The following is a 25,670-nucleotide window of genomic DNA, read 5'->3' as shown; positions in this document are numbered from 1 at the left end:
ATTATCTATAATGTAATATGTACATTATCAATATTGTTGTCTGTATAACATATATGTACAATGTGTGCATTGAAAGATTGAAAATTGAACTTTTTGACAAATATACAAAGTGTCCCAGCGCATGTGAAGTGCACCAGAAAATTCTTGATATTACGAAGATTATTTCGTAACAAATATTTGTGGTCAAAATAACGGTATAATGTCATTAATTGCGTAATAAAAAACAAAGTCGCGGTGCATTTTATTATATCTTATCCGATCTGATCTCGTTTTATTTGATACATCCCAGCGAACCGAGAAGCAGAATCAGTTATTGGTAGTAGATTTAATCAGAATGATGCGACAGATAGGTGCCGTACGACATATATAAGCATTAATGGAACAGCGGACTCTATTAGTTCCATTATTCGTCTTTGGTATTTCGTTACTTGACGTAGCGTTGCTCCACCGAAGAAAAACTTTATCTGCATTTCCGGACATATCATATTAGTATACAAAAATGAAGTGAAGCTTACAGACAGGTAATGAGCATTTTTTAAATTCATTCTCTTTTTGTTAGAACGTCTATTTTCTTGAAATTAATGTAACGTAACATAATAGACGTAATAGAAAAGGTGGAACAACTTCTTTTGAAGAAGAGGGCAAGATATTTGTTTTCTTTGAGAACACGAGACTTCAGGATTATTGAATATTAGTAATCGTAGAAAAAACATGGAGGACGGTATACCGTGTCTAGATGACATTGTCATTGCAGGCATTTCAGGTAAGTATTTATCAAGAAACAATCAAGCAGGATAAACAGCAATATAACACGTGTGATGTTCTTTAAGGCCGTTTTCCCGAGTCATCGAATATGGAAGAGTTTAAAGAGAATCTAATGAAGCAAATGGACATGGTGAATGATGACGAGCGCCGTTGGCCAGCAAGTATGTGCGGGCTACCGCACAGATCCGGCAAGATTAAAGACCTCAGCACTTTCGATGCCTCTTTCTTCGGGGTGCATCCTAGACAGGCACACGTGATGGACCCGCAACTTCGTCTGCTGCTAGAAGCAACGTACGAGGCGATAGTCGATGCCGGCGTCAATCCTTCAACCATAAGAGGATCGCGTACTGGCGTGTTTGTCGGTGCTTCCGCTTCGGAGTCCGACGATTTTTGGTCGAAGGACCTGGACAGCGTAAACGGTTTGTACAATTATTAGGAGTGTGATTTAGTTTTGAGGGTTTTGCAACAAATGGCTGTAGTGTCAGTTTATGCCAATAGCTGTTTCCGATAACTGTTGTTTCTTACAGTCTTGACATTATCCATGACATTTAGTAGCATTATAGCAATAGATGCAATAACAGTCGTGTTTATATCATCGTAAAAATGCAACTTCCGAAACAGCATTTTCGACATGCGTTGCTTTTGTTTTTTAATCAAAAGAAAACTGCGGCTGACGGTTATAGAATTCTTGTGGAAACTTATGGTGATTCTGCCCCATCAATTAAGACGTGTGAATACTGGTTTAGACGCTTTACAAGTGGTGATACTGATGTGAAGGACAAAGAACGCTCGGGACAACCAAGAAAGCTTGAAAATGCAGATTTGCAAGCATTATTGCACGAAAATCCAACACAATCCACTTCAGAACTTGCCAGAGCATTAAATGTTGATCGTACAACAGTTACCAAACATTTACATGAAATGGGAAACATTCAGAAAGAAGGGAAATGGGTTCGACATCAATTATCGGAAAGTGCCATTGCGAACCGGTTGAACATTTGCATTTCGTTGATCGCCGGGCAAAAAAAGAAGAGTCTTTTGTCTCGGATTGTTACTGGGGATGAAAAGTGGATCTATTTTGATAATCCGAAACGCAGAAAATCATGGGTGGATCCAGGCGAACCATCAACATCCACTCCGAGACGCAATATTCACGGTTGAAAAGTAATGCTCTGTATTTGGTGGGATAGTGTACTATGAGCTGTTAAATCCGCATGAGACTGTCACGGCTGATGGTTATCGACACCAATTGTACAAGTTGAAGCAAGCATTGGACGAAAAACGACCACCAATTGCGAGTAAACGACGGAAAGTGATTCTTCTTCGTGACAACGCTCGACCTGACGTTGCGTTATCAGTGAAACAAACACTATTAGAGCTCGAATGGGAAGTCTTACCGCACCCCGCGTATTCTCCGGACATTGCTCCATGCGATTATTATTTGTTCCGGTCGATGCAACACGCTTTAGAGGATACACACTTTCATAATTTGGAAGAAGTGCGAAAATTCGTCGACGAATGGATCAACTGAAAAGAAGAGTCATTTTATCATCGTGGAATCCATCTCTTGCCAGAAAGATGGGAAAAAGTTATAGAAAACGAAGGAAAATATTTTGATTACGGTATTCATTCATTATCATATTTAAATACATGCGTTTTTGAGCAAAAAAACCCTCAAAACTAAATCACACCCCTAATAAAAAAATTTCTTCTATTCTGCATTATAAATTCTTTCTTAGTGCGAGACGAGACGTTCGATAAACTTGCGTCTGGTTGTAGGATACGGATTGCTCGGCTGTTGCAGAGCGATGTTCTCCAACAGAATTTCCTTCGCGTTCAACTTCGTCGGGCCGAGCTGCACGTTTGACTCTGCTTGTTCCTCGAGCTTGTCCGCCTTGCACTACGCGATTGCCACGATGCGCGCCGGCGAGTGCGACAGCGCGATCGTCGGCTCGGTGCACCTCCTGCTGAAACCGGCGAATACACTTCACTTCCAGAAGTTGAATCTGCTGTCCCAGGACGGTAAGTGCAAGGCTTTCGATGCCGCGGCTGACGGATACGTCAGGTCTGAGGCGGTGGTGGCGGTGTACCTGCAGAAGGCGAAGGACGCACGGCGAATATACGGCACGGTGATCGGCACAAAAATTAACAACGACGGCTACAAGCCCCAGGGTATCACGTATCCCAGTGGCAAGATGCAGAATCAAATGCTGCGTGAGGTGTACAGCGAGGCGAAGATCGATCCTGCTGACGTGGTCTACGTGGAGGCGCATGGTACTGGCACCGAACTCGGCGATTTCGAAGAAGTGAATTCCATCGATAAGATGTTCTGCGAGAACAGGAAGACACCGCTGCTAATCGGTTCGGTGAAATCCAACATGGGACACGCGGAACCCGCCAGCGGACTCTGTTCGATCGCCAAGGTGTTAATCGCAATGGAAACGGGCGTGATCCCAGGAAATTTGCACTTTGCCATCCCGAATCTGAACATTCCTGCGTTCGAGGAAGGACGCATACGCGTGATCGACAAGGCGACACCGTGGAACGGCGGTTTCGTAGGCATTAGCTCGTTCGGCTTTGGTGGCGCGAACGGCCACGTCATCCTACACAGCAACCCCAGGCCGAAGTTACCGCCAACGTTGAATACTGGATTGCCATCCAAGCTGGTCTTGGTGTCGGGTCGCACAGAGGAGGCTGTACACACGTTGCTGGAGAAGGCGAAGGAGCACAGGGGAGACGATGAGTTCCTCTCACTGCTACGTGTCGTGCACAAAGATAAGATATTAGAACACAGAGTCCGTGGCTATGGGGTATTCGACGGCGACGGCAGCACGCGTGAAATAATTGCAACAACGAAGAACGATGAACAGCGTCCTATTTGGTTCTTATTTTCCGGCATGGGCGCTCAATGGCCGGGTATGGGCAAGCAACTGCTCGGCATCCAAGTTTTCCAGCGCAGTCTGCGACGTTGTGCGGATGCACTGCTGCCTTACGGTGTCGATCTCATGAATATTATCCTGAACGGCACCGACGAAACGTACAAAAATGTGACAAACACTTTTGTGTCAACCGTAGCCATACAGATCGCCCTGGTAGACGTATTGACGTCGATAGGCATCCAGCCGGACGGGATAGTCGGACACTCCGTTGGAGAATTGACTTGCGCTTATGCCGATGGCACGGTTACGCTGGAGCAAACCGTCTTAATGGCCTACTTCAGAGGCGATGCAGTTGTAAGTTCCAAGTTGGAACCAGGTGCTATGGCAGCTGTCGGCCTGAGTTGGGAGGAAGCCAAGAAGATATGTCCGCCCGATATCATCCCTGCCTGTAATAACTCCGCAGACCTGGTCACTGTTTCCGGTCCGGTCGAATCTTTGCGGGCGTTCATGGAGCAACTGAAAAGCAAGAACATCTTCGCCAAGTTGGTCGACAGCTGTGGGCTTGCTTTTCACAGCAAGTACATCGCTGCGTCCGAGTCTAAGATGCGGGCCTCGCTCGATCGAATCGTGCCAAGCTTCAAACGGAGATCGGCCAAATGGATCTCCAGCTCGGTGCCCGAGGCCGCGTGGAACGCTCCGATCGCTCAATTCAGCTCACCAGCCTACTTCGTGAATAACCTGCTGTCCCCCGTGCTCTTCCGCGAGGCGATGACGCACGTTCCAGAAAACGCGGTCACGATCGAGATCGCGCCGCACGGTCTGCTACAAGCGGTTCTACGTAGGTCGCTACCCGGGACAGTAGCCAAGATCAGTCTCCAGAAACGAGATCACGTAAATAATCTGGCCTTTCTACTATCCAACATAGGTAAACTGTACACGGTCGGCGCACAACCCGACATCCTTAAGTTGTATCCGCCGGTGAATTTTCCTGTTGCTCGCGGAACGCCGATGATCGGATCGCTGGTCAAATGGGACCACTCTATCACGTGGAAAGTGCCCACTTATCACGAGATAACTTCAGGACGAGCGGGAGACTACGTCGTCACGGTCGATCTATCGAGTGAAACGGACGCGTACTTGGCAGGACATCGACTGGAGGGACGAGTCTTCTTCCCGGGCGTTGGCTATCTGGTTTTCATCTGGAAGATCTTCGCACGAATGCACGGCGCCCATTTCGAACGACTGCCGGTGGTCTTCGAGAACGTGCATTTTCAACGCGCCACGATTGTACCGAAAGACGGCGCGATAACATTCTTGATAAACATCTTCAGAGAAACGGGCCATTTCCAAATCTGTGAATCCAACTCGGTCGTCGTCACCGGAAACGTACGCGCGTCGAAGAATATCAGGAAGGAGCAGTTGGATTTGCCGGCATTGTCACCGCCTAGCGACAAGGAGAACCTGCCGATGAATGCTAGAGACGTTTACAAAACGTTGAATCTGCAAGGATACGAGTACGGTGGTATCTTCCAAGGCATTAAATCCTGCGACAGTTACGGGGCAACCGGCGCGCTGCACTGGTTCAACGAGTGGATCCCGTACATAGACAGTATGCTCCACTTTTCCGCAGCCACGGCCTCTCACAGACTGACGTTTATGCCGACGTACATTCAGCGCGTTGCGATCGATCCCGTTTTTCATACACAACTCGTCGAAAAATTATCGGAGCTTGGAATACCAGTATATAATTACAAGGACATCAACGTCATCAAATCCGGTGGTATCGAGGTGAGAGGATTCAGGACTGCTTTGGCCCCGCGGCGAAAGCAGGCTCAAGCTAGGCATGAACGGTACACCTTTGTACGGTACGACAATCCGCACAGTCTGGCAGGAGATCCATGGATGGGGCAATTGCACGCGCTCACTGTGCTGCTGCAAATCGTGCGCGAGAACGTTGCAACATCGAAGATCAGGGCGGTGGAAGTTGCAAACGAACAAACGAACGCTCTTCTGACACCACTAATATCGGACATTTTCCATGGGGAACCCTCGGTCATTGTAAGTGTGCTTTATTAGACTTCAATGAGTAACAACGAACTATTATATTCTGTGTGTGATTGCTGTGCTTCGTAAAAAATCTGTTTCAGCTCGACCTGCAAGTGTCCATTGCATCGGCCGACAATTACAAAGAAGTTTTCAACGAAACAAAGATAAACGGTGACTTTGTGACGCAAGATGCGAGTCATGGCGCGATTCCTGCTCGGGATATGCATCTTGTTATTGCGACGGATATTTTATCCAATAAATCTTTTCACGTTTTCGAAAATCTAACGGCTGCCTTGAGGCCTGGAGGTTTTATTCTTCTACAAGAATCCGCCAAGCAACTTGACTGGAAAATTCTGCTGAAGGAAAGAAACCTGACATTGGCTGGAAGACAGATTGATCCTGTAGGAAAGAGTTATCTATTATTTAAAAAACGGAAGAAGACGGGAAAGCCGATCGTAATACGGATAGCGGAGAAAATTTTTTCGTGGCTGGAAAGCGTGAAGGAGGCGCTAAAAAAGTCCGCTAACGAAGATGAGGAAGCTCGGGAAGTGATCCTTGTGTCTCAGGACGATGAATTATCCGGTAAGACTATAAGAGATCACGTACATGTAAAAACAGATATTTTTCCAAGAACTTTTTGACACTCGAGTCATTTGCACAAAGCTGTATAAAGTACACTTCACAATTTTGTAATAATATAATATAATAATAATATAATTTTAATATAATATAATATTGGAAACTAACATCTTTCTCATCATTTTTCACTAGGTCTAGTCGGATTCATGACTTGCATGCGATATGAAGTCGGCAGTACAAACGTGCGCTACGTTCTCGTCCAAGATAAGGACGCGCCCAAGTTTGATTTATCCGTGCAATTCTATGCGGATCAGCTCAATAAGGAACTGGTGGCTAACGTGTTGAAGAGAGGACAATGGGGTAGCTATCGGCACTTACTGTTGAATCAGAGCAGTGCGTCTTCACAAGTGGAGCACGCTTACATAAATACGTTGATAAGGGGAGATATAAAAACTCTAAGATGGATTGAGAGCCCGTTGAATTCTTATCAGGCTGATACATCTCCAGACACGGCGCTCTGCAGCGTGTACTACGCATCGTTGAATTTTAGGCAAGTATCGTTGAGCATCGCTCTTCCAATTAAAAGCTATGTCGATTAATATATATTTTGCGTGAACGACAGGGACGTCATGTTGGCGAACGGCAAGTTGTCACCGGACGTCTTCCCAGGAAAATTAACTACGGAAGAGTGTCCATTGGGACTAGAGTTCTCTGGCAGAGATGCGGATGGTCGCCGCGTGATGGGTATCAACTGCAGATCCGGCGCGCTGGCGATTACCGTGCTGGCGGATCTCAGCTTCGCCTGGGAGGTGCCCGATGAGTGGACGCTGGAGCAAGCAGCGACGGTACCGGTCGTCTACGCGACCAGCTACTACGCTCTGCTCGTGCGGGGTCAATTGAAGGCGGGCGAAAGCATATTAATCCACAGCGGTGCAGGTGGCGTCGGTCAGGCGGCAATCGCTGTCGCTTTGCACTTAGGGTGCACGGTTTACACTACCGTCGGCACGCTGGAGAAGCGAGAATTTCTCAAGAGGGTCTTCCCGCAGTTGACCGACAGGCAGATCGGCTGCTCGCGGGATACGAGTTTCGAGCAACTGATCCTCACGGAGACGCGCGGTCGCGGGGTCGACGTGGTATTGAACTCACTGGCCGAGGAGAAGCTGCTGGCCGGCATACGATGCCTCGCTACGAATGGCCGCTTCCTCGAGATCGGCAAGTACGACTTGTGGAACGATAATCCCTTAGGCATGTCGATGTTTCTGAAGAACATCTCCTTCCACGGTATACTGCTGGAGATGTTGTTCGAAGACTACGCGGAGAGGCAGAGAGTGATGGAACTCGTTTCCGGAGGGATCAAGAATGGCACGGTGCGCCCGTTGATCTCGACCGTCTTTCTTATAGAGCAGTTTCAGGAGGCATTTAAATTCATGGCAAGCGGCAGGCACATCGGGAAAATATTACTGAAGATCCGGGATGAAGAGCCGGTGGAGTGTACAGTGCCTATGCCGAGAACAGTGACCGCCGCATCGCGTACTTACATGAACCCGAAGAGGTCGTACGTACTGGTCGGCGGTCTCGGTGGGTTCGGCTTGGAGTTGGCCGACTGGATGATCACTCGCGGTGCCAGGAACGTCGTTCTAGTATCGCGCACGGGCATTCGCACCGGCTACCAAGCACTGTGCGTGCGCCGGTGGCGCGAAAATGGTGTACGGGTCGTGATCTCGACAGCGGACGCTACTGCGACAGCGGGTGCCGAACGTTTAATCGAAGAGAGCAACCGACTGGCGCCCGTAGGCGGTATATTTAATCTGGCGGTCATTCTGCGCGATACCTTGATTGAGAACATGAAGGAGGAGGATCTGAAGACGGTGATTTCACCGAAAGCCGACGTCACGAGGAACTTGGACGCGGTGTCGAGGAAATGCTGCCCGTTGCTGGATTACTTCGTCGTATTCTCATCCATGTCGTGCGGTCGTGGCAACTTGGGCCAGTCTAACTACGGTCTCGCGAACTCGATCATGGAAAGAATTGTGGAGCGGAGGCAGGCCGACGGATTGCATGGTCTTGCCATCCAATGGGGAGTTATCGGAAACGTCGGATTAGTCATGGGTAATATAATACGGAAAATTCAGTTTGGAAATTGCTGTTCCAGATATACAGGGTGTTTCCTAAGTAAGTAGACAAACTTAAGGAGGATATTCCTTGGCTTATTTTAAGAAGAAAAGGTCATAAACATATGTCCTAAACTGCTTTGTTTTCCAAAAAAAAGTATCTGTCATTGTAAATACGTCTTGCTTGACGAGCGTTTCCATTAGCAAGACCGTATACGGAATGCATATCTGCCATTTCGGCGTTTGTGTAATTTACCATAATTAATAAAATTACTAAACTTAATAGGAACTAATAAAGTTTGCGTCAAAGATAACGTGATAGCAGTGATGCCGGATAGCGTGCTTTTGCAGTACGAGTCAACAGCGGTGGGGATGGAGTGGGGATGGTCTCGCGGCGGCCGCGCGGCGCAGTCTGAAACGAGTGTTCACTTGCGGCGCCGCGAGACCATCCCCACTCCATCCCCATCGCTGTTGACTCGTACTGCAAAAGCACGCTATCCGAAAAGTGAACGAAAACAGTGATGTACTTTTTTGGAAAACAAAGCAGTTTAGGACATATGTTTATATGACCTTTTCTTCTTAAAATAAGCCAAGGAATATCCTCCTTAAGTTTGTCTACTTACTTAGGAAACACCCTGTATATATCGGGTTGGCCAAAAAGTAATTGCGTTTTTTTTTATATAAATAAAAGGCGAATTTTTCATGGGAAACAAAAACTTTATTAAACAATATATTGTCCATTTTGTTTGATTATCTTTTGCCATTTTTCAGGCAACTTCATGATTCCGCGCTCAAAAAAGTTCTTATCTTTTTCAACAAAAAACAATTACAAGAACGATTTGATATCCTCATCAGCAGTAAAGGTTTTACCATTCAAGGCGTTTTGCAAAGAACGAAACAAATGGTAATCTGATGGTGCCAGGTCTGGCGAATATGGTGGATGTGGTAACACATCCCATCCAAGCTGCAACAATTTTCCACGAGTGACCAAACTTGTACGTGGTCTAGCGTTATCATGGTGAAACACAACACCTTTGCGATTCACCAATTCTGAACGTTTCTGTTTGATGGCATCATTTAACTTATCCAGTTGACGACAGTATACGTCTGAATTAATGGTTTGATTCCTTGCAAGCAGCTCAAAATACACAATACCTTTAAAGTCCCACCAGACTGACAGCATAATCTTTCTTTGGTGAATATCTGCTTTTCAAGTGCTTTCAGCAGGTTCATCACGCTTGCTCCACGATCTTTTTCGTTTGAAGTTGTTGTAGACGATCCATTTTTCGTCGCCTGTTATCATACGTTTCAAAAATGGATCATTTTCCTCACGTTTCAAAACAGAATCGCAGATGTCAATACGCTTAGTGAGATGAATTTCTTTGAGCTCATGTGGTACCGAAATATCGAGCTTACTAATGTATCCAAGTCGTTTTAAATGGTTTTCAACACTCGATTTCGATATGTTAAGATTCTCAGCAATCTCTCGTGTCGTTAAACGCCGATTGGAATCGATCAGTGCCTTTATTTTGTCATCATCAATTTCGATTGGCCTTCCTGAGCGTGGTGCATCTTTCACATTAAAATCTGCGGATCGAAATTTAGTAAACCAATTTTGACACTGCCGCAGTTTTAAAGCATCTTCGCCATATACATGACATAACTTTTTATGAGCTTGCACAGCGTTTTTCCCTTTTCGGAAATAATAAAAGAAAATATGACGAAAATGTTCTTTTTGATTTTCCATTTTGAAATCGACGGCAAACAAACAATTGTTAACGAAATCGTGTACTTTCTTTTTGTAAAACAAGCTTGAACTGTGAGTTGTTAACCTACATAATGAATTTGCGGTTTAGAACGAAGTTAGTTACATTTCAAGACATGTATGTCCATCTATTGGAAAAAAACGCAATTACTTTTTGGCCAACCTAATATATTTACACTATACATTTTTCATGATTAAATGACTCACGGTGTCGTTATGTATGCTCATTTTCTAGAATCCACGGAGGGCAATGACACCGTCATAAACGGTACGGTGCCGCAACAGATATCGAGTTGTCTCGCGACCATGGACATCTTCCTGCAACAACCACATCCAATATTAAGTTCAATGGTAGTATCCGAGAAGCATCAAACAGCGAACAGTGACGACAAAATCGATCTTGTCAGCGCTGTCCTCAATACATTAGGCATTAAGGACAGCAGTACAATGAATCCTCACGATACCCTAAACAGCATGGGTATGGACTCGCTAACGAACGTCGAAATAAAGCAGACTCTCGAGAGGAACTACGATATCATATTGTCATTGCAGAAGATCGGGGCCCTAACGGTCGCCGAACTGCAACAAATGTCTTCGACACGAAATGTCGAAATAATAAAACACTAGCACTCTACTGCCGCTAGCACAATTACGAAGATATGTATTAAATTATACATTTTCGATCAAACCTATCACATTAACTATCAGAAGTTTTGGAAAGAGTATTTAATAAAAGTATAGTAATTTAATTACACCTTTCTCAAAACTTTTGATAGTTGCAATATCTATCATACTGTGTCTTTCTCATAATTATGTATATATAATATGCTAAATAATTATATTTTTATATATATTAATTTCACAAAAGTATGTGTATGTATAGTTAGGTTAATAATATTATAAATATTTATACTTCAATGATATTAATAAATAGAAATTAAAGAAAATAAAACTGTTAAATACAATTAATGCTGTTTTTATTCACGTTGATCAAATAAATAATTTTTGTATTACATATTCGTATTTAAATATTGCATACTATAAATGAAAATATATTTAAACGTTACATACCAGGTTCCGAGCGCGCATTGAACGTGTATGATGGTACATAATATAAGCCTTTGATTCTTGCCGCGACGCTTCTAATTGCTCGCCGCTATCGAGCACGCTTCGATCACGCGATCTTTAAGGACCGCCGACCTTTTCCCTTTACATCTCTCTAATACCGCATGTGTAGTCAGTAATATATAAAAATATATATTACTGATAGTAAGAAATATTTTATACCTCGTATCGAATTAGTAACAAATTGTTTAAACACTCTGTCAATATAACTGCCTTTACCTGTCGTACATGGTCGCGCAATCACGTACCTGGTTATTTTGTGACTTTGGAGTTAGCAACAAATTCAGTTTTTGGTATTTTTCGATAGCCCGTGATGCAAGGAACAATTTGAGACCAAAATCTTGCGAGCAACTAATTCTTTAAACAATTCGTCTTGACTTTAACTGTGACGGATGGCCAGGCGCTACAGTTAAAGTCCGCGACCACTTAGGCGAGTATTTTTTCACTTTGGAGGTAGCAACAAATTCAGGTATTGATATATTTCGATAGCCTGTGATGCAAGGAACAATTTGAGACCAAAATCTTGCGAGCAACTAATTCTTTAAACAATTCGTCTTGACTTTAACTGTGGCGGATGGCCAGGCGCTACAGTTAAAGTCCGCGACCACTTAGGCGAGTATTTTTTCACTTTGGAGGTAGCAACAAATTCAGGTATTGATATATTTCGATAGCCTGTGATGCAAGGAACAATTTGAGACCAAAATCTTGCGAGCAACTAATTCTTTAAACAATTCGTCTTGACTTTAACTGTGGCGGATGGCCAGGCGCTACAGTTAAAGTCCGCGACCACTTAGGCGAGTATTTTTTCACTTTGGAGGTAGCAACAAATTCAGCATTGATATATTTCGATAGCTGTAGCAAGAACAATTTGAGACCAAAATTGCGAGAACTAATCTTAAACAATTCGTCTTGACTTTAACTGTGCGGATGGCCAGGCGCTACAGTTAAAGTCCGCGACCACTTAGGCGAGTATTTTTTCACTTTGGAGGTAGCAACAAATTCAGGTATTGATATATTTCGATAGCCTGTGATGCAAGGAACAATTTGAGACCAAAATCTTGCGAGCAACTAATTCTTTAAACAATTCGTCTTGACTTTAACTGTGGCGGATGGCCAGGCGCTACAGTTAAAGTCCGCGACCACTTAGGCGAGTATTTTTTCACTTTGGAGGTAGCAACAAATTCAGGCATTGATATATTTCGATAGCCTGTGATGCAAGGAACAATTTGAGACCAAAATCTTGCGAGCAACTAATTCTTTAAACAATTCGTCTTGACTTTAACTGTGGCGGATGGCAGGCGCTACAGTTAAAGTCCGCGACCACTTAGGCGAGTATTTTTTCACTTTGGAGGTAGCAACAAATTCAGGCATTGATATATTTCGATAGCCTGTGATGCAAGGAACAATTTGAGACCAAAATCTTGCGAGCAACTAATTCTTTAAACAATTCGTCTTGACTTTAACTGTGGCGGATGCCAGGCGCTACAGTTAAAGTCCGCGACCACTTAGGCGAGTATTTTTTCACTTTGAGGTAGCAACAAATTCAGGCATTGATATATTTCGATAGCCTGTGATGCAAGAACAATTTGAGACCAAAATCTTGCGAGCAACTAATTCTTTAAACAATTCGTCTTGACTTTAACTGTGGCGGATGGCCAGGCGCTACAGTTAAAGTCCGCGACCACTTAGGCGAGTATTTTTTCACTTTGGAGGTAGCAACAAATTCAGGTATTGATATATTTCGATAGCCTGTGATGCAAGGAACAATTTGAGACCAAAATCTTGCGAGCAACTAATTCTTTAAACAATTCGTCTTGACTTTAACTGTGGCGGATGGCCAGGCGCTACAGTTAAAGTCCGCGACCACTTAGGCGAGTATTTTTTCACTTTGGAGGTAGCAACAAATTCAGGTATTGATATATTTCGATAGCCTGTGATGCAAGGAACAATTTGAGACCAAAATCTTGCGAGCAACTAATTCTTTAAACAATTCGTCTTGACTTTAACTGTGGCGGATGGCCAGGCGCTACAGTTAAAGTCCGCGACCACTTAGGCGAGTATTTTTTCACTTTGGAGGTAGCAACAAATTCAGGCATTGATATATTTCGATAGCCTGTGATGCAAGGAACAATTTGAGACCAAAAGAGTGCGAGCAACTAATTCTGTAAACGTCGGTTGAAGAAACTTGCAGCTCGGCTCGAGCATCCGTGATAAACTAATGTTTTTCCACATGTTAGAGTTAGCAACAAATTCGGATATTGATATATTTCGATAGTACGTTGCCTCTAGATTATTTTGGTACCAAATACATGCGAGCAACTAACTATTTTAATGAGTTTTAAGAGAATTTGTTGTGAGTGGCAATGACACGTATCAATAATAAATTTCTATAAAGGAGTGTATTCGTCCGTCAGTTTTGATACACTCCATATGTGAAATGATATTTCAAACAAACGTTTGAGGAACGATATATAACATTAAAACACATTCGTATAAAAACAATAACAGTATAGCAACAAAAAGAGCTAGTAAGAAATAAGCAATAAGACAGAGGAACACAAATTGTCAGATATTGCGCTTTATTGAAACTAAATGAACATACCCATACAGCACTGATTAATACAGAAAGCTTTCAGGAAGGTTTTAAAATCATTTCAAGATTCCACATTTCATATGCAACATTTCTGAAAGGATTCCGCAATATGTCATATGAAATGTTGCAACAGAAATGTTTCTAAAACCTACCACATGCAATAAATTTGAAAAAATGTGAATATTGTAAAAAGTAAAATTATATATATATATATACCTAGACCAAGTATTCGATCTTTAGTGAAGCTAACCAGTTGACAAAAAATGCATTATCTTCACGTATCCTTTTTTTCTTTCAAATATAAGTGTTGGTTGAACAGAGAATTATATATCTATATAATTGTTTCCTTTTAATCACCTATTTGGAGGAAGAAAAAGGAAAATATATAATATAAGAATGGCTCTTTGTCAATGTGCCAACAATTCACGCTTATTAAAGGAAAACTTGGTGAATACTTGATTTAGCTATGTATGTGTATATCTATATATCTTATATATATAGATATATATGCATATCTATATACATCTTATATATATTATGTATTTTTTTCATTAAGCATATTTCAGAAATCATATTTATTATATTAATCAGATTGCAAATATTAAATAAAACCGTACAATAAAAATAATAAATACATTTTATATATAATTTTTATTATAACTTTTTAGTATTTGCAATCTTCTGAATACTCGTATAATAAATTTAAATATAATTTCTGAAGTATTTTCAATTGATTTTAATAAGAGCTTTGTAATTTGTGTGCAACATCATAGGAAAGTTTCAAAATTATTTCAATTAACCTTTAGTAATATATCAAAAAGATTTCAGCTATTTTAATAATCTTTCGGCAATATTTCAGAAAGGTTGCAGATTGATCTATACCTTTCAGCAACCTTTCTATACGGTTTTGAATGCAAGTGTCGCGGACATTTTGCTATTCCGGAGTTGTCCCATAACTGTTGCAGAAACATTTTGCAATATTTATGAGATGCTTTCATTTGTCAGATGAAATACTTCTGAAATATTTCTGAAATGTTTTCGTGCTGTATGGGTAGGGTAAGAGATACAATCATTGACACGGATATAGTTATTGACACATTAATGTGTTTAATTGAAATTTCTCGACACATGCATGGCTCTTGTGCGAAACGTTCATATGCTCGTACAAAGTACTCCCTCACCAATAAATTTACTGCGTTGTCTTAGATTTCTGTCATTGCGTTTCGAAGCGGTAGCAAAAGCAACCACTGACCCACTCCTGGCGATGCTCCGAATAGATCAGTGCATGTTTTTGCTGGCCGCTTCGAAACGCAATGACAGAAATCTAAGATAACTCAGTAAATCTGTTGGCGAAAAGGTACTTTGTACGAGCATATAAACTTTGCGTACGAGCGTCGTGCATGTGACGAGAAATTTAAGTTAAAAGAGTTAAGGGGATGCTAGAGTTGCTAGTGAACTATTTTTTTCACTATAGCGATGGTAATTGCAGTTTCGAAAATTCTCTTTATTGCTTGTGCAGAATAAAAAATCCTTTTCCACAAATGAAGTATAGATGGAAAGAAAGCCCGCTCTACAGGACTTTCTACTCAAAATGGAAAAAAGTTAAAAACTTACATTTGTCTTTTCTAACTTTTTTCCATTTTGAATATAAAGTCCTGTAGAGCGGGCTTTCTTTCTATCTATACTTCATTTGTGGAAAAGGATTTTTTATTCTGCACAAGCAATACAGAGAATTTTCGAAACTGCAATTACCATCGCTATAGTGAAAAAATAGTTCACTAGCAACTCCAGCATCCCCTTAAGGAGAACTATTTTTTCACTATAGCGATGGTAATTGCAGTTTCGAAAATTCTCTGTATTGCTTGTGCAGAATAAAAAATCCTTTTCCACAAATGAAGTATAGATAGAAAGAAAGCCCGCTCTACAGGACTTTATATTCAAAATGGAAAAAAGTTAGAAAAGACAAATGCAAGTTTTTAACTTTTTTCCATTTTGAGTAGAAAGTCCTGTAGAGCGGGCTTTCTTTCCATCTATACTTCATTTGTGGAAAAGGATTTTTTATTCTGCACAAGCAATAAAGAGAATTTTCGAAACTGCAATTACCATCGCTATAGTGAAAAAATAGTTCACTAGCAACTCCAGCATTCCCTTAATGTGTCAATAACTGTATCCCTATCAATAACTGTACCTCTTACCCTAATAATATTTTATATAAATTCTTCTTAGAATTGTGTATTTTTGCGTATTTTTGTATTTTTTATACGAATACACATATCTTAATAGATGTGAACACATCTCTATGCGCGTATTGTTATTAACATATGTCATTTTCGTCGCTTTTCAGCAGTTTGTTAATGTGTTGGCACATTCGCACCGATCGAGTAACTACTTATCGACAGTAAAGTGGATGTATACCGCGCGAAAGTGATGTGGCTTCGTAGTTCTCGACATCCACAAAAAGTGGATGCGATGGCGCTCGAATCAGCGACCGAACAGCGTTACACAAAATACAGGGGCATGGCCGCTCTCAGGTTCCTCTCCGATAATAGTAGAGGCGAACCTGTGGCACGTCAACGGTTTACAATTTCATTTTATTATACGCTTAGAAATTATTTAAAATGTTTTTGATTGTTACAATATGTACAAGTTAAATTTTGTTTTACACATGAAAGAAACTATAATCAACAAATGCACAGTCTACTGTAGGAACAAGGCCCAGCAGCTGGAAATTTATCTCAATAAATATAATTAATTTTCTATTAATTTTTAAAAACTGCCCAGCACATCAACAACTCGATAAATATTATTTGTAAATTTTTGGCACGTGACATAAAAAGGTTTGCCACCATTGGTATGTTACCAGCAATCAGATGACTTTTACAAATTTCTCCTAACCTCGCAGAGGTGGCGCCAAGTTCTACCACTCTCGTGCATTTTCATTACATATTTCAGCGTATTTATATTATCAAATTTAGTTCTGGTGCAAGATCAATGTTTTGTATCCGGAGAAGGGTTGTTGCCGCAAGAAACGATGTCTATAAAATTAACCTGAAATTAATCGAAGATCGGGTTTTCGGTAGCTCATATAGACAGAACGCAAAGAGAATGTCAGCTGGGAGTGTGGCGGCTCCTGTAATCCGGCTACTCGGAGGCTGGTTATGTTGGAGGGTCTGAGGTCGGGGTCACCTGCTGGTGCGGGGCTCACGTTGACTGGGCGTCCGCACTAAGCTCGCCATCAATATGGGCACCCTGGAGGAGTCCGGGGTGACCAGGTTAGCTAAGGAAAGGCGAACCGGGCCAGAGGGGAAACCCAGCAGCCAAAAGTCTTCGTGGCGGGCAGTAGTGGGATCGCGCCCGGGAGTGGGACCGCATCGGCAGCCTGGTTGATATGATCCGACACATAACTTTTTGCAATTTTTCTTCATTTTCCAACAATCTCCCAGCCCTCCTAATGCATTTCCACTATAAATTTGATTTTTTCCAAGTACTTTTTGACGTTTTTTTTTTGGAGCTACATATGATACCGTTCGTCGAGGGAACGCATGTAACTTGGCAATATTGCATCTGCAATGCATGTAATGCAATGAACTTAATTAGTTTATTAGTTAATTTTATTATAATTTGAGTTAAAAGTTGGTTCATGCTGACATGTAACAAGATATACTAAAGTTAAGTATTATTATTTGAGGCCACTTCAATCGTGTCGCTGAAATAAAAAAAAAGATGGAAAAAGAAAGAAGCGAGAAATAACACATATTACATATATATCGAAAAACATTTAATTTGTTAATTATATCGTTTTCTAGTCACGGTACTATCGTTAATGCGAATTAACTCCGTGACAAGGGGGATAATTTACAATACACAATGCAAAAATGTAAGTTGCAAAATCGAATTCCTTCTTGATATATTAAACTTCGCCACTGCAGTGTACATACACTTTTCCCTCTCGCTCTTATATCTAATATAAAATTCTACGACTTCTGTTTCTCTTTCTTCGCTTGTTCCGCCAATGCTTCTAGCCGGTCGTGTTCCGCGATTAAGGCGTCCACCTCACTCGCTGGCAGTATCCTCGTCTTCGTTTTGCCGTTCTCGCGCGTCAGCGTCGCCATTTCCACTGCAAGCAAGAGAATTCTCATTAATAATGTCGTTATGCATCAGATGTAACAATTATAATTTTATCTCAAGTTCAATCTTGACTTAGAAACAGTAACGCAATTTCTAATTGCAAAATTATTAAACAGAGCTTTTATTTACCCTTCTCAGCGGACAGCTTGTTCATGTCTAACGTTTTCGAGAGCACTTTGATGGCAAGCACCATTGCGTCCTTCAACGTAGTTTCCCCTTCCTTATATTCTTGTTTCAAGGACGATACTGCCGCTGCCGAATTGTTGCCGATACACGTCGCCTTCCAGCCACCGTAGTTTCCACTGGGATCCGACTGGTACAACTGGTAGCCGTAGTACTTGTCCCACCCCATGTACAGAATGGAGACGCCGAAGGGTCTCTTTCCACCGTACTGGGTGTACGCCTGTTTAACGTCACACAACCACGAGACGAGCTGTTCACAGGGTATGGCCTCGCCGTATTGGAGCAGATATCTCTGCGCGATGAGGCGCAATTCGTTTGTCAAGACATTGGCATCCGAGGTGATGCCGGCCACGGAGCAGACTATGTCGTCGTTCAGCTTGTAAATCTTCTCTGAGAAGAACACCTCGTCCAACAGCTTGTTGGTGTTGCGCTTCTCAGCCGCTAACAGAATACCGTCGTTCGCTAGTATCCCCAAGCAGGTACCAGCGTGACTGATAGCTTCCATAGCATACTCGACCTGATAGAGTCTGCCTTCCGGCGAGAAGATCGTGGTACGAGTGTCGTATCTACGTGCCTGGAAAATAACAGATGTACGATAAACATTAACTGAAACATTACATATTAATTAAATAATAAATATTATAATTATAAATTATAAAATTATAAAAAAAATATATTATAAAAATAATTAATATTATATAGTAATTTATTGTGATCGATATTTCGATTTGTTGTACTCTTATCCCGTCATAGATAAACTAATCGCTGAGAGAAGAACTGCAAAACGAAATTTTAATAAAGAGATTCTCGTGAATTAAACTCGTGAGTTGTCAATAGGGCCAATACATCAAGATAATTATTTCTTCTTCATCTGCTACATTATTAGATGCATGCAATAACGACGACGCTATCAAGCACTTAATCATTACAAAAATTTATTTATATTTCATCAATTATAAGAAACATTAGATTCTCTTGATGACACTGCAGTTCTCACGTAACCTACAACGATAAGTCGAGAACGCAGGTGCAGCTGCGAAGCTGAATTTACGTATTGTCGAAGCTGCGGCGAAATTTGTAACGTACCATATTTTGCGAGGAGTTTTACGCTGTCGAAGTTAGTTCTCACTGTTATTATAAGAGACTACCGTTTGTAGATCCGACACAACCTGACACCTCAAACGACAAATGCTGCAAGTTGTATCGGCGGAATCTCGATTTCACTAATCGAGAGTCTAAATCGAATCGAGTATCGATAGAACTCGCATTGCGCTGTTTTATAACCTAACCGCCATATACATATATGATGCAAAATGGCAAATCACAATCATTTTTACGATATAATTTATTTTTTTGAGATTTTCTCCAAATACGATCTATTGTTTTTCTTCAAAATTTTTATTTCATTTTTCCATCGGTAAGCAGCACGCAGCTAAGAAAATATGTAAACAAAGCTTAATGTCAACACGGCATTTGGCGGAAGGAATAACAATAAATGATGCAATCATTATGGTTAAAGTGAGACAAGTATATTCTTTCTCACTCTAACTCATTGCACCAGTTCAGCAGTGCAGCTATAAAAAATAGATCAAATAATTTTATCGATCGTAAAGTATAGCCCAGGGCCGGGATTCTGCAACTCGTTATCGATAGTTTTCGGTATAGTTAACTAGCGACAACCTATGAGAGCCACGCTTTTCTCCAAGGTCGTCCTTGCCATTGGCTATCGCTAGTTAAGGAGATGCTGGAGTTGCTAGTGAACTCTTTTTCACTATAGCGATGGTAATTGCAGTTTCGAAAATTCTCTTTATTGCTTGTGCAGAATAAAAAATCCTTTTCCACAAATGAAGTATAGATAGAAAGAAAGCCCGCTCTACAGGACTTTATATTCAAAATGGAAAAAAGTTAAAAACTTGCGTTTGTCTTTTCTAACTTTTTTCCATTTTGAATATAAAGTCCTGTAGAGCGGGCTTTCTTTCTATCTATACTTCATTTGTGGAAAAGGATTTTTTATTCTGCACAAGCAATACAGAGAATTTTCGAAACTGCAATTACCATCGCTATAGTGAAAAAATAGTTCTCCTTAAGGGGATGCTGGAGTTGCTAGTGAACTATTTTTTCACTATAGCGATGGTAATTGCAGTTTCGAAAATTCTCTTTATTGCTTGTGCAGAATAAAAAATCCTTTTCCACAAATGAAGTATAGAGAGAAAGAAAGCCCGCTCTACAGGACTTTCTACTCAAAATGGAAAAAAGTTAAAAACTTACATTTGTCTTTTCTAACTTTTTTCCATTTTGAGTATAAAGTCCTGTAGAGCGGGCTTTCTTTCTATCTATATTTCATTTGTGGAAAAGGATTTTTTATTCTGCACAAGCAATACAGAGAATTTTCGAAACTGCAATTACTATCGCTATAGTGAAAAAATAGTTCACTAGCAACTCCAGCATCCCCTTAACGATACCGAAAACTATCGATAACGAGTTACAGAATCCCGGCCCAGAACGCATCTTTAGACGAACATAGATCGCGCTGCAAATAAGTACTCGAGTTTTCAAGCGGGAATAGTTTTTACTAGCATTCTTTCTATCACGCTGTGGTTTCCCTTTTCCTTTGTCTCGGTAAGATTGTACTTATTTTACATAATTTGACCGTTAAACTGGACGTAAATATGATATGATTATCGTAGATTTGTTCTGAAACGTAGATAGCTTCGAGAGTTATAAAATAGTTTCCAAAGTTTGTAGAATAGTTGACTAATGAAACAAGTTTTATCTTTGGTACGTGAAAAGTTCGTTTAAAGAGAAAACATTGAGGAGTCCACGTAAAATTCATGATAAGTTTGTTGATTGCTCTTGCCGATCGTTACATGTGTCCAAAGTCGACAAAGCTCGGAAGAAGTAAACTTTTCTTTTAATCTTTTAACTTGACAATGATATATATATATATATATATATATATACACACATGAAAGTGTGTGTACATAAAAGTATATGCAATAATTACCAAAACATGATTTAATAATTCTGATTTCCAGAATTGTGAATCTCATAATGGAATCACAGCTCATAGTCACCTGTCCTTACAACCCTGCACATCGCATTCGTAGATGCAAACTCAACGATCATGTGGTAAAGTGCAGGAAAAGCTCTGTAGCTTCTGTAGTGACGAATAAGGCAACCTGTCCACTAGACAGTACTCATATAGTTGATAAGGATCGTCTCAAGGTAATAAATTAATATAATGATATTTTTAGAAACATAATAATCATTATTTTCTTATTTTATGTAATATTCTAAAATTCTAAAATTTATATATCACTATTTATTTATATCGATTTAATTCTTTAATAAATATAAGACATTTTATAAATCTTTTTCTGCCTTTTCTCTTTCCCTCTTTCTCTGTGCGTTATGTTAAGACTAGCTTCATGAATTTCTAAAATTTTAGGAACACATCGCAACCTGTTCCGAGGGTCTCAGGAAATTAGTGCAGGATGTGGATATTGAAGGCAGCCAAGGAGCAACCTCATCCACAGTGACCGCAGATCACCGAGACTCGCACTTTCCTAGCGAGGATTGGAACAAGGTATACAGCATACTGAAGAGACATCTATATTACGAACAGTTTATCAGTGTCGACTCGAAGGTAAATTAATACTGCGAGTAACTCACATTCAACTTGCTTGTCGCAGGACCCGGAAGTACCGACATACGATGCGATGGCAAAATCAGCAGAGTACAAAGTAATACGCTGTGTGTCCGGATTGTCTAAGTCGGAGAAGAGAAAATTCCGAGAGAGTGAACGAAAGCGCATGGCAAATCTCAACAACATTGGTACAGCAGCGACACCATTTCTACCTTCTTTGCAAGATGTAAGACATGCTCAGGCAAATGCATCAACGCACTGAGGAATGCAGTTACGATCATATCGATACATTGTCCCGCCGTAATTTCAGGCCCAATCTTTCCCGCGCAATGCTGCCGCATTTTCCAAGAAAGGAGACACGGAACGCAATAAAGCCGCGAAAGCGCCAGATTGCGATACGAGTGTACTTAACAAGTCTGCTGAGTCCACGAGGCTGTTCCACGAGTTCCAGAAGACACTGTACGATGAATTAGTTTCCGAGTGCGACAGTACCAGTGTGGACTTGAATCACTCTCTATATAGGTCTGATGCGGTAATGTATCATACTTTTAACAAAACATTGATGAACTGTTCGCTCGAGCTGGCTCGCGAATGCGCAAGTGCTCTTCTGTATCTCTTCAGTTTTAATTACTTGACAAATTGTATTTTCAGGATGCGTCCATGAAAAATAGTTCCCGCCGCTTTGGTAATGAGAGTCTTTTAACGTTGATGCAAGATCAAAAGGTGGAACTTAAAAAGGGCGAAGTAGAAGATGCAAGTTGGGGAATGTTCCATTCCGATAATGCAATAAAGGGAGAAAGCAACTGTGACGAAAGTGCTTCTGGTACAGCAGTTTCGCAGACTCGAGATGTCGATAAGCTTTCAGCTTTCTTAAAAAATAATTTAGATTTCGCAAAGATGGGATCTGCCGCAAACACGAAAAAGATGAATAAAGGAGACGACAACTTAACGTGGGAGGAGGTATTTACCACGTTCAATGAAAGATTGACTTTTTTAACGGACATTCAAAGTACTGCGGCCGAAGAAAGTGCACGATTACTTAAACAACTGAAAGATCTGAAACTGCATCAAGAAACTGGTCCGAAAAAATAATTTTCTGCTTTACCAATTACTGACATCTTGCATTTTGTTGGCTACTTTGATAAGAAAACTACGTACATAAATGAGAGAGTATAAGAAAATATTAATTAATACATTATATTTTTTTTGAAAGTAGACGATATTTCTACTCCTAAATATGTCTATAGGATTAAATACAGTACTAGTCTACAATATGCTCTTTGCTTCTTGCCCTTTGACTTCTCGACACGCTACTTTAAGATAAAAGTTGATGAACTTTGGAATAGAGACACGAAACAAGAAACACAATAAGAATATAATTACTAATTAGTAATATATAATTATATAGTATATATAATTATATATACGTAACGTTACATTAATGTGAAAAAAATTTTTCTCCATTTAAAAGTGAAGAAAATATTTTTATCTGAAGTATTGCAGAATTCAGAACATTAAATCCACATAATTGTGACGAAAAGGTCACGAGAGGATTCCTGTCCCTTAGTAGATTAAGAGATTAGAAACGTGTTCATCGCAAGAAATCGAGATAAATATCGATCTGGTTTGGCAAGTTGATCATGACAAAATAGTACAAGAGTAATAATAGTGCATTCGGATTCTTGTAAAATCTTGAAATGTAATATATAATATTATATGAATAGGATCTCATATATTTGTATATTTCATTAATATATGTGTGATAAAATAATTGGGAAAAGAAGGAACGACAGAAGTGATATATAGAAATAGACCAGGGAACTTCAATTATGACACTTTCTCATTTTATTATAACAAATGATATCATAATAGTTTGGTAATACATGTTTCCTTATGAATTCGTATTGGCATTAGGTCCACGTCGGCGGCCGAAAGTTTGTACAACATTGACAAATCTACGGTTGTACTGGATACGTCGTTTAGCACGGCCAGTCTTCTTTTTGCTCTTTTCCTGCTTCTCGACCTATCAACACAGACACATAGATTTTAGTTTTACACATATAGATTTAAAAAAAGGCAATTATTTCGTATGAAAGTCGAGGTAATAGTTTTACTTGTAATATTTATATCAGACACATTTGATTAGTCAAAAGATAAGTTTACCTTAGGTGTTTGAGCTTTGACCTTGCCAGCACGCGCCAAGGAACCGTGAACCTTACCTAGAGTAAGAAAATTAATTTTAAGAAGTAAAATAATTGAAGAATAGAAAAGATTTTACTGTAACGTTGCACTAAAAACGATTATTTTTATAGTTACAGTAAACATGTGCTATGTTTTCTTCCTTAACTTACCTCCCAATAAGGGTACAGTCAATTCGAGTGTGCTTGATGGGAGTTCACTGACGCAAGTTTCATTTGTCAATAAAACTCCGTTGCAATGAAGGTTGAATTCGCCTTCAATGCCTTGAAGAGATGCAATTTTCTCCTGGAAATCAATAGGGATTACTTGAATATGGTTAATATTAAAATATCTATAAATCACTTACAAATTTAAGATAATTTTGCTAACCATGTTTACAACAAATCAGAATTTTGACTAAAGGCCTTGATAAGTATTTAATTATTTAAAAAAATCAATTTTTATTCAAGACTGAGAAACGTACAAAAGCTTCATGTACATGCAATTTCTTATACAGATAATTTTGTTGGGAATTCATTTTAGAGTCAAAGTTATGATTACCTTCACTCCTTTAAGAATTTACATTTTACTTTTGCATTATTGCTCTATCTAGCATTGTAAAGAACAAATGCTAGGATATCATGTAATGCTGTACATTTAAGAACTAAACTAATAAAATAATAATTTTCCACTGGAAAAACCAGTGCAACACTGAGTGCACTTTTAGTGTTCCATTGTGAAAATTAGTTTACATATTTTCAATGTTCTACTGATAAAAGTGATGCAAGGAAATTGCATCGAGTGCAATTTTGGTGGCAAGTTTCCACTTTGAAAATTAGTTTACATTTTAATGTTTAATATTTTAATGTTTCATGTTTTACTGACAAAAGTGGAACAAAAAATTGCTTCGAGTGTGCACCAGTATTGCATTAGTTTTCCCAGAAAATGTATATAGTATAAATTTAGACATGAAATTTATCTGGGTAATATTACTTAAAGGGCATTTATAACCTAATCTAACTTTTAAGGGCATTTACCTTGATATTTTCTACTCTTTCATCATCTTGGCATTCGACAATGGTCGTTTCTTGTGCACGAATTTGTAGTTGCATGGTGGATGATACTTTTCTATATATCAATAGTCCTGCAATATACCAGCCAAGTTTATAAAAACTATTCAATTATTTAATATTCTACACAGATACTTATATTAACTCTACGCAAGTTTGCTCAACAAATCTTTAGCAGAGAAGAAAGAAATATTATGGGAAACACTCGTACAGCATGGATGATAACGTGTATTTAGGTTAGAATACGCAAAAATCGCTTACGATTTTTTATATGTTCAACATTTTCAATGCAAAATAGTTACAATAGTAAGTCGCTATTAAATGAACATTAACGAAATATTATACAAATTTAGTCGCACGTGGTTTTCTTGCATACTTACTCGATATATTACAGCTGCGGGCAGCGATCACGTTCCACACGGGATGGCTTCCAGAAAAGAAATGGCTATCGACGCGCCCAGCGATGCCAGTTAGGAACCTTACAGCATGCTACAACGTATGGAGTGGGTGCGCTGTAGCATGCTGTAAAGTGCCTAAACTGGCATCGGCCAGTGGCCACTGCACATTGGACGCGATGGGCGATGAGCTCATCCAATGAGAGC

The 25,670-nt window shown here is 40.2% G+C and overlaps 4 protein-coding genes across 4 annotated transcripts; 2 read left to right on the top strand and 2 right to left on the bottom strand.

Moving 5' to 3' along the window:
* Positions 1-33: 33 nt before the first annotated feature.
* On the top strand, positions 34-11,029 carry LOC105278763 (fatty acid synthase). Its single transcript, XM_020031444.2, has 8 exons — positions 34-521; positions 601-763; positions 831-1,184; positions 2,545-5,702; positions 5,792-6,272; positions 6,462-6,819; positions 6,892-8,378; positions 10,381-11,029. Exons 2-8 carry the CDS (start codon positions 712-714, stop codon positions 10,770-10,772), a joined length of 6,282 nt encoding a protein of 2,093 aa, XP_019887003.2. The 5' UTR covers positions 34-521; positions 601-711; the 3' UTR covers positions 10,773-11,029.
* A 6,590-nt stretch (positions 11,030-17,619) lies between these two features.
* LOC105278765 (proteasome subunit alpha type-4) lies at positions 17,620-19,398 on the bottom strand. The gene is made up of 3 exons (XM_011338082.3): positions 19,261-19,398; positions 18,121-18,748; positions 17,620-17,980 (listed from the first exon to the last, which is right to left on the bottom strand). The coding sequence occupies exons 1-3, from the start codon at positions 19,261-19,263 to the stop codon at positions 17,838-17,840; spliced, it is 774 nt and encodes a 257-aa protein (XP_011336384.1). The 5' UTR covers positions 19,264-19,398; the 3' UTR covers positions 17,620-17,837.
* Positions 19,399-20,667: 1,269 nt separating this feature from the next.
* On the top strand, positions 20,668-23,094 carry LOC105278766. Its single transcript, XM_026973553.1, has 6 exons — positions 20,668-20,793; positions 21,210-21,399; positions 21,623-21,760; positions 21,867-22,046; positions 22,131-22,352; positions 22,472-23,094. The coding sequence occupies exons 2-6, from the start codon at positions 21,226-21,228 to the stop codon at positions 22,910-22,912; spliced, it is 1,155 nt and encodes a 384-aa protein (XP_026829354.1). The 5' UTR covers positions 20,668-20,793; positions 21,210-21,225; the 3' UTR covers positions 22,913-23,094.
* A 548-nt stretch (positions 23,095-23,642) lies between these two features.
* Positions 23,643-25,553, bottom strand: LOC105278767. Its single transcript, XM_011338085.2, has 5 exons — positions 25,449-25,553; positions 25,036-25,142; positions 24,172-24,304; positions 23,984-24,039; positions 23,643-23,843 (listed from the first exon to the last, which is right to left on the bottom strand). Exons 2-5 carry the CDS (start codon positions 25,108-25,110, stop codon positions 23,712-23,714), a joined length of 396 nt encoding a protein of 131 aa, XP_011336387.1. The 5' UTR covers positions 25,111-25,142; positions 25,449-25,553; the 3' UTR covers positions 23,643-23,711.
* Between the last annotated feature and the right edge of the window lie 117 nt (positions 25,554-25,670).

Source organism: Ooceraea biroi, chromosome 11, assembly GCF_003672135.1.
Source record: "Ooceraea biroi isolate clonal line C1 chromosome 11, Obir_v5.4, whole genome shotgun sequence".
Classification (NCBI taxonomy): Eukaryota; Metazoa; Arthropoda; class Insecta; order Hymenoptera; family Formicidae; genus Ooceraea; species Ooceraea biroi.
Note: the sequence above shows the minus strand (reverse complement) of the source record. Positions and strands in the feature narration are given on the sequence as shown.

Excerpts from the sequence above, each read along its gene's own strand:
- LOC105278763 (XM_020031444.2), top strand. The coding sequence starts at position 712 with ATGGAGGACGGTATACCGTGTCTAGATGACATTGTCATTGCAGGCATT. Across the intron at positions 764-830 it reads TGTCATTGCAGGCATTTCAG|GCCGTTTTCCCGAGTCATCG; the intron begins GTAAGTATTTAT and ends ATGTTCTTTAAG. Across the intron at positions 8,379-10,380 it reads AAACGTCGGATTAGTCATGG|AATCCACGGAGGGCAATGAC; the intron begins GTAATATAATAC and ends CTCATTTTCTAG.
- LOC105278765 (XM_011338082.3), bottom strand. Across the intron at positions 17,981-18,120 it reads CAAGCTGTCCGCTGAGAAGG|TGGAAATGGCGACGCTGACG; the intron begins GTAAATAAAAGC and ends TCTTGCTTGCAG.
- LOC105278766 (XM_026973553.1), top strand. The coding sequence starts at position 21,226 with ATGGAATCACAGCTCATAGTCACCTGTCCTTACAACCCTGCACATCGC. Across the intron at positions 21,761-21,866 it reads CTAGCGAGGATTGGAACAAG|GACCCGGAAGTACCGACATA; the intron begins GTATACAGCATA and ends TGCTTGTCGCAG. Across the intron at positions 22,047-22,130 it reads TTCTACCTTCTTTGCAAGAT|GCCCAATCTTTCCCGCGCAA; the intron begins GTAAGACATGCT and ends CCGTAATTTCAG.
- LOC105278767 (XM_011338085.2), bottom strand. The coding sequence starts at position 25,110 with ATGCAACTACAAATTCGTGCACAAGAAACGACCATTGTCGAATGCCAA. Across the intron at positions 24,305-25,035 it reads AAAGAGTAGAAAATATCAAG|GAGAAAATTGCATCTCTTCA; the intron begins GTAAATGCCCTT and ends ATTGATTTCCAG. Across the intron at positions 24,040-24,171 it reads GACTGTACCCTTATTGGGAG|GTAAGGTTCACGGTTCCTTG; the intron begins GTAAGTTAAGGA and ends TTCTTACTCTAG.